The sequence below is a fragment of the Perissodus microlepis genome, chromosome 23, assembly GCF_051167445.1.
Source record: "Perissodus microlepis isolate ML-2025 ecotype Zambia chromosome 23, ASM5116744v1, whole genome shotgun sequence".
NCBI lineage: Eukaryota > Metazoa > Chordata > Actinopteri > Cichliformes > Cichlidae > Perissodus > Perissodus microlepis.
In genome coordinates this window covers 37029542-37038051 of record NC_140482.1, presented here as the reverse complement: position 1 = coordinate 37038051, position 8510 = coordinate 37029542, and the positions used below count along the sequence as shown (strand labels likewise).

At 35.5% G+C, this 8510-nt stretch overlaps 1 protein-coding gene across 4 annotated transcripts; it reads left to right on the top strand.

The window, feature by feature from the left end:
* The first annotated feature begins 89 nt into the window (after positions 1 to 89).
* Positions 90 to 8399, top strand: LOC146362049 (uncharacterized). 4 transcript variants are annotated; one of them, XM_084920533.1, is made up of 6 exons: positions 90 to 1345; positions 3067 to 3347; positions 3520 to 3882; positions 4286 to 4333; positions 4710 to 4847; positions 7831 to 8399. In XM_084920533.1, exons 2-6 carry the CDS (start codon positions 3305 to 3307, stop codon positions 7989 to 7991), a joined length of 753 nt encoding a protein of 250 aa, XP_084776659.1. In that variant the 5' UTR covers positions 90 to 1345; positions 3067 to 3304; the 3' UTR covers positions 7992 to 8399. The 4 variants fall into 4 exon arrangements, with proteins under 4 accessions (XP_084776659.1, XP_084776657.1, XP_084776660.1 ...); XM_084920531.1 differs by having other exon boundaries at positions 90 to 1376; XM_084920534.1 differs by having other exon boundaries at positions 92 to 1376; positions 4731 to 4847.
* Positions 8400 to 8510: the final 111 nt, after the last annotated feature.

Sequence of the window (8510 nt, the reverse complement as noted above, 5' to 3'; positions counted from 1 at the left end):
GATAGATAGATAGATAGATAGATAGATAGATAGATAGATAGATAGATAGATAGATAGATAGATAGATAGAATACAGAGCCATTTAGGGTCCCAATAAAAAAATCTTCTTGGATATGGTTTTAGGTTTTCCTGTTATTTATAAAATCTCTGTATCTACTACTAAAAAGACAAAACTCTGTGTCTGCTCCCTTCTTTATTTTTTCTTTGTAGAGGACACAAATGGATGTCTTCTAAATAATGCAGGAGAAGGCTCCACCTGAAATCTACATCTATATTACCAGATAAGTATGAGTGCTGGAGTCTATATCTCCCAAAAATACTGATTTATTTATTCAGCATCTCTAATCTGAGATGTAAAACTGAGCGCATGGTTGGTAATAGTATGGTGAACCATATTATGAATTTGGATGATCTTGTGGTCTCTAGCCGTGGTAGTGCTGGTCTCTATTAGCTTCTTCACATATGTTGTGGATTTTTAAAAAAAATAAATAAATCATATACAGTGTCTGTAAGAGCGATGTTATTATTTATAGAACCAAGAAAAACAAACATTTAAGATTTTATAGACTTCATATTGTCATACAATAAATTTACTGTGTATGTAATAGGGTCAGATATCTTGGACAGAGCAAAAAACAAAATCAAAAAACAACAACAAAAACACGTGATGATGATATTTGTAGGCAACGTACGATAATGTATATACCAGCATATTTAATGCATGCACAGACGGAGGGAGGGTCTTCATTTAGATCATTATGTAGAGCAAGGTGCTTTTCTTTCCTTTAGTTTGTGCATACTGTACAGCTTTAGCACATATGTGTACAGGAAAATGAGTTTACCGAAACTAAATGTAGCTTTCAATGACGTCATGAGGGTGACGATGGCTCAGTGCATGTAAGATGTTTGTAACTACTGGAGCCAGCATATTTAAAACTACTGGGTGTAAGTATATTTGCAGGCTTAATATGAAATCACTACGGGATAAATGCAAATGATGTTTAACACTAGACATTACCAGTATTAATTCTAGAGACATTGGTATCCTCTCTTTGTTGGATGGTGTTTTGCAACTGAAATAAAGATTAAATGAATGAATAATCTGCCCATTAAGGTGTGGTTAGAAATATGGAAATAAATAAAACTTTTACTCAAGTATTGCACTTGTTTTGATGTAACTGTATCACATATGTCACCACTTCATATCAGAGCTTGATGTTGGCCTTTTTTCTATTCATTTAAATTCAGACTGAAAATTTGATATGAGAGATGCAAGATGCCACCCTCCACACCACTGGGCTCCCCTCTGTTAAAAGTGCTGTGTGGTTAACACTATCAGCTCACAGTAAGAAAGCTGAATTTAACTGTCGGCTCATGTAAGTTTGCATTTTCTCTTTGTGTCTGCATTTGTTCTTACAGGTGCTTTGACTTTCTCTCTCCCCCACCGTCCTCTCAAACACATGCATGTTAGGTCAGCTAGTGATTATAAATTGCCCAGAAGTGTAAATGTGAGCACGTATTTGAGTATGTCTATTTGCCCAGGGCCTACCACAACTCTTCCTCTCTTGGCCTCTTGCCTTATGAGAAAAATAAAGAAAATAACTATGTGTTGTGCATGTGTATTGTGTCACGGAGACCATTCATAATCTTTAAAACTGTTAAAATTGATGACAACGTGATTTTTAAACAAAGTATAAAAGCATATGTGATTTTAGTTTGGACACATTTGGACAACTTTCTTTTTTCTATTTCTATGTCCTCAGAATGGGTCACAGCACAGTGACCGCAAACTTGCATACTTTTGATGAAGGAAAATAACAATGAAACGACCATTAGCCAATAAGTGTAACTCAAAACAAAGGAATTAAAATAACCAACAGAGACTCCTAACTTAAGAGATGCAGCTTCCTGTCTGCTCAGCAGCAAACAAAAGACCCACTCTAACGTAGCTGCACTGGTTCTCTAAATAGAAAGGAAAAAAAAAACCTTTTAAGTATCGCTCCCCTAAAACCTAAATGTTGGTAACGTTTCTTGATTCTGATCAGTATACTAAGTAAAATTTGCATTATGTTTGATTAAAAAAACAACAACCCCGCAGCTGTTTCAAAACGCAACATTTTTTACAGTAATTTTTGTCTTTTTCTTTTGCTTTTATGCATCGACATGTGTTTCTTATGAAAAACCACACCAGTAATTAGAAAATGGTCCGAATTTTATTATCATTTCATATATAACAGCATAAAAGATGAAGTGTATTGTGTTCACAGAGTCCTACTAAATAAATGATTTTAAGATTCTTTCTTTTCTTGCATTACAAACAGGACCTACTTTCAGTGACAGAAAAAAGATCATAGGGTTGAGGTTTCAGAAGCTATACACCCCCTGCAACCTTCAGATGTCTCGTCTTGTGGCCTTTATTCTTTACTCTTCACTGTCAGGAACAAATAATACACTGACACCTGCTATAATGTTAGTGAATTAAAGATTAGTTTTCAGAGCAAATCAATGCAGCACGGCTTTACACTTTAAACACCTGAATGCAAAATGCCACCCACACTGTTGTGTTCTTAAAGCCTTTTGTTGTGTTCACTTTATAAAACAACAATGAAAGAAAATTAATATATGTAATATATATGAGTTGAATCTCTTTCTTTTTGTCAAGATTGTGGTTGGAGACTGGATCAGAAAGTTCATCAAGCCATTTTGCTTAGTTGTGTCTTGTCACAGGAAGCCAGATGTTACTTTTCTAGTAAGACAGTGTGGAGACGAGGCGAGTAGAGTTTTAGCACCCTTGCACTTAAAAGCCACAGGGGTTTCACAACCCCTTCACATCATCCTCCTGTTTTTTATATTTGGTGACAGCAAGAAAGTCAGCAAATGTACATTTATATCACTGAGGAATTCACAAGGTGCAGAGCAATGCAGGGTATACTTTTTTTTTTTTGTAGAAAGGCCTAAGAATAGTAGTAAGGTGTGATTTCTAGTGACTAAAACTGTTAGGTATAAAAAAATTAGTTGGTGTTTCTGGTCAATAATTCTGTCTTTCTCTTTCTCCACTTTCTTTAGAAAGCCTACGTCAGTTTCCATCTTCATTTGCCGTGTCTGCCTAAATCTCCTATAGTAAAAGTAACTGACTGACACTGAACAGTATTAGAAAAAAAGAAAAAAAACCCCTACTCCTCCCTCCCACCAACCCAACCGCCCACACATCGGTTCTACGTCTGGCTTTGTCAGATGTGCAGAAAGGCAGGCTGCTAAGACAGGATGACACTGACGATTAGAAGACCACTGCTCACACGATAAGATGGAAATGTCGCTGAAGCAGTTGATTCTGATGCTACTTACAGGTAAGACTCCCAATTTTATATTTAACAGATTAAAAAAGGACACAGTGTCATGCTAAATGCAACATGTGCACATTTCCTGAAGAATGAAACTCGTCTTCCTGTCTGTAGTTTTTGTCTACATGAACTATTTTGTAATTCAAAAAGTAAAATATCTTCTTTTTTCTATTTACAGTGGCAGCAACAGCCATGGTGATATCAGGTCAAACTGCTGTATTTCTGAATGAAACAAGAACAGTGAGAGTTCCATCTGGATCAGACCTGGCTTTGTACTGCTTTTTGAACACTGAGAAATATGAGCGATATCGAATCTCCTGGTATTCCAACAAATCTGAGAAATCTGAATCTTCTTCCAACAAGTCAAAGTCAATATGTGACAAAATCATTAACAAACCTGCAAACAAGACTGAAAATGAAGAATCAAAATGCATTTTGTCAAACGTTAATACAAACCACAGTGGATGGTACTTTTGCAAAGTCACAGGAGAGATTCCCAGTTTAACAGAAATTCACAGCAATGGAACAGAAGTAAATGTTTGTAAGTATCACTTCTAGCTTTTAAAACTGTTAATTTTTTACTTTAAGTCTCTTGCATAACTTTTTTGAGCAGTATACAAACATTTAATAAATGCTGTGTAATACACTAAAATGTAGCAGTACAGTAGTACACAGATAAAATGCACTTTACTTTTCATTGGGTAATCTATATTTGTCAACAACTTCCTCTGTTAGTATGGATACATCATTTTTATCATAATAAATACAACAGCATCCACTTCAACCCACCTTTAACATTAATGTGTTATAAACCATTACATGTTTATATGCCGCTTACAAACATCTTAACACCTGCTTTTTTGTCATGAATGAATGCATAACTAATTTAAATGTTCTGGCTTGCAATGAATATTTCTCATATAATTTTGTTTCCTCCACGACAGCGGACAGTGAAGTTACAACGTACCCGTCAAATGTGACGAATATTAAAGGTGTGTGCATGTATGTGCGTGTGCATGTGAGAGAGCGCGCGTGTATGTAGTTCTCAAAAGGCATAGGACATTTTCAGGACCCAGGAGATACTGAGCTGCGTAGATTTTCCATTCAGTGTCGCTCTGCGTGGGTGTCATTTGTCCACTTACACAGGGGATAAAAGCTCTAGCTGATGAGTCAAAACTGTTTCAAAGTGCTCACATTCGTCCTGTCAGATGTGTACTGCTCACAGGAAGTGCGTGGACCTTTACATAAAAAGGGCTGACTTAACGACTACATATCTTTTAAAGTGATCACATAACGCAACAATTCATTTTATTGTATCCATGGTGTAACTTGAGAGTTACTTGTAAGTTAAATGCGTTCACATTTCAGGGCAAACTTTTCCTCCCGCAGACCCTCCTGCCCTGAGTGACAACTGGTGGATATGGGTGGTGTTGGGAGCGTCCTCTTTCATCCTGTTCATCCTGACGGTCACATGTGTCCTGCTCTCAAGAAGACAAGAGAATAGAGGTAGTGCTATTTCTTTTCATTGTGAAGGTTTAGATAATCATCGACAGTCTATAGAGATTGCAGATAAGCTGTGCTTCAGCTGTATGCAACAGAAGCTGCTAGCCTGAGATAAAAGTTGCTCTATGAGAAAAAGAGGTCAGGCGACAAAAAAGCAAATTATCACACAAGATAACTTCACAACATCTACAGTCACTCCAAATCTACACCGCATACAGTACAGGCTGATTCATTTCGTTGCAAATATATGCATTTAAAAGAAGAAAACCTCTCATTTTTTTATATGAGAGAATAAGTTTTTATGATAGCAGAAACCTTCCCAAGTAGTGGCTGATGGACGCAAACTGAGCAAGAAAGTGGTTAGTGTGGTTTGACAGCACACCGTGAGACAAACTCTGCTGTCACTAATAGATGTCTTCTCCTCCTGTGCGGTTTCACTTAAGAAAAAGATTTTAATTTCTAGCAGACATCAGAGACAAGGACCGCAGTTTATTTTGTGAAGCAGAGCTCGAGGTAAACACTTTGAGATCTGGTTGTAGACAAGTGATCAGCACTGTTATTAATATCAGATATCTGCAGAAATAAAACACAGGCAAAGCTGAAAAAGCCCGTCCACATCTGCATCAACCAGCACTTTTACTACTTACAGATAGCTTTCTGTAGTGTCCATATTTGACAGGCAAAATAAACTCAGCTGTTTCATGATTATTGAAGCCCTTACAAGTGGTTTGACTATAAAACTGGCATTATTATGATTGGAAAACTGTGTTTTTCCAAAACTCAAATTTTCTGTCCATTAACTGACAAAAAATTAAGTTTAAAACTTGATTAGTTCTGACTTCAGTCCCACTCGTTATCATAAGATTGTATTTAGCTCACAGATTTAAGTCATCGACACATTTTGTAAACTAACTTTAAACCACAGAGGAGAAAGCAGTTCTTTATGTAGGCAACCAGCAGCTCGTGCAAGTACATGTGGTTGTTTGGCCACCATTGATGGCCACAGAGGAAGGAGAAAAAACAGATGTAGAGTGAAGCTTTGAAAGTACTGCCAAGCAGCTGTAAAATCACACGTATGACCCAGGCAAGGTGGTTTCTGACTGACACAAATTGTTGTTTGGAGTATTGTGTTACTGAGAAAATGTATTAAAGTATACTACTGAGGAGAATGAGGGAAAAAAAAAAGAGTGTAACCGGCAATAAAAAGCAAACCTCTGCTTTAGAAAAAGGTATTGAAACGATATCATATACAATAAAAATATAAAGGAAATTAATTTTGGTTAAGTATTTTGTAAGTTTGGCCACATTTGTCAATATAACCAGCACAAGGGGACGCGAGTGCTTATGCCTATTGAGACTCGGGTACCCCTCGGGTATCGCTGTACCATTCTGAACTTAAATCTTTTAATATGTCAAACAGCACCTGCATCATAACAATAAGAGCTAATATTAATGTTGAAATGAATAAAAATGAGATGAAAGTTTAAATTTTAAAACAACAAAAACGAACAACCAAATTGACTTTTGAAACTAAACTGAACTGAAAACAGAAAAGTAAAAATAAATATAAAAATAAATAAAAGAAAACCTAAAAATGTATAATCTTAGTTATTTTATAGTTATGACTAGCACATCTGTGTCGCAGTGAGAAATTAAATACAGAAATTCCAGGGGACTTTGGTACTGACTCTGTTTCTTTGACATTTAACTATCTTGACTGTAAGTGAACTTTAACTTGAAAGGCTTTGATGTATTAATTTGATGAATCTTTTTACTTTTGAATCATAGTCAAGTGATTTCACTGAGTCAACACTTGTGTTTTTGCAGTACAAATGAATGTTTGCACTGCAAAATGTTTTGCCTTTCAGTAAAAAATGTCAAGATTAAATTTACAGTGACAGCATTTTTTTTTTTTTGTGAAAAGCGTGAGAAAAACTTACACGTGGTTCCAAATGTATAGTTTTCAGGGCAGAAAGGATATTCTGTTAAAATAGAAATGAATTACAATTAAAAATAAATATTTGACATTTGAATAATTCCCATCTTAAACTATTTTTTCTCTGTTGTTAGGAAACTTTCAAGTTTACATCTCCTGATCAGTTTTTAAATTGCAAAACCACTTTAGTATTAAGTTGATAATAAAATATGTGAAGCATTTGTAGTAACAAGATGTATATTGACTCTTAATACTATGTATATTCAAATATATAAAGATTTGGAAGGACAACATCTGACGTGACTTGCAGTCTTTCTCTAAAAATCAAATTATCAGTGTAGATAATTGATGCTGACATACTACATATGAAAAATAAGGTCATGTTATTTAGTTACTTGCCCAGAAATCAGTCTTTATTGTAAATCACTGTATTTCATCACTGAATAGACTAGAACAGAATGCCTTTATTGTCACTATACAGATGTACAACGACATACAGAGCATCTCCTACTCAGTGCAAACATGTTTGAGAAGAAAGGAGGGGTGGGGTGCACCGTTTCTGCAGCACTGCATACATATGAAATGTATTTAGGAAAAAAAGAAATATATATATATATATATATATATATATATATATATATAAATCTACAAATCTACAAATCCAGAAAAAAGGAAATAAAGACGTAAATAAATAGTGTTATGTGTTTACACTGTATTTCATCACTGTTTTCACTGGGGTTGGGGATTTAAATAGCTTCCTTTGCAGTGTGTAACAATTAGTCAACTGCACAATAATCAAAATTAGCTAATTCAACTAATAAAACTAAATAAGGACATTTTTAGGGTAAAACTGTATTTTTTGTTTCCTGCATTTTTGTTTGGTCTCAGTGATGTTTGATTACTACTTTAAAGTCTAATCAGCCAAATGATAAGCAATAAAAAAAAAATCCCTCTCAGCTTTTGTTCTACAGATTGTCCTACAGCTCAAATGCAGATATACATTAATTAAATGATATGCCATTGATTCTGTATTTGCCTTTCGTCCACCAGAAGAGCCCATCTATGCAAACACCCCCAACAAACAGCCTTCACCTCGGCCGTCCATGAGCGCAGCAGCGGTCAGCCTGAAGGCAGCTTCTTCCTTTCAAGACCTGCGGACCCCGAGTCCTGCCAGCAGATACGACGAAGGCAAACGGAGATATAGACACTGAACAAGTCACGGACCTCACAAACTAATGCCACCAAAGGTCCTCACAGCTAATTTCACCGGGACACTGAAAGAAACTTTCCCCTTTCATTATTGTCGGTTCTACATTTTGTTCATCTGGATTTCTGGTTTAGGGTTTTTTCATTCAAACTGTACGTTTTTTAAAATGCGCAGGTGAAGTAGCTTTTATGAGCCACTAGATGGCAGATGATGAATGCGGTGTGAATGTGTAAATTTATGGTTTTGTTCCCTTAATTTTTGTATTGTATTACTTAATATTGAATATGATGAATACTGAATATTTGGAAATGTTTTCAATAGCTTTTGAATGGAGTATGGAGAAGATGTATACACACATATGTATATTTTTGTATTATTTTTTTAGAGGAGACTAAAACGTTAATTTCTTATATATGGACTGCGTCCTTCTTTTTATTTTCAAAATAAACGTGGCTTTCTGTCGTGCTTAGGCTAACACTTTAATACGTCCTCTGATAAAATACCTATTAAGTCGACTTAACAT

Bases quoted from the DNA above. Each gene is read 5' to 3' on its own strand.
- LOC146362049 (XM_084920533.1), top strand. From the start codon at position 3,305: ATGGAAATGTCGCTGAAGCAGTTGATTCTGATGCTACTTACAG. The intron at 3,348-3,519 runs GTAAGACTCCCA...TTCTATTTACAG, and splicing joins GATTCTGATGCTACTTACAG to TGGCAGCAACAGCCATGGTG. The intron at 4,334-4,709 runs GTGTGTGCATGT...TTCACATTTCAG, and splicing joins AAATGTGACGAATATTAAAG to GGCAAACTTTTCCTCCCGCA.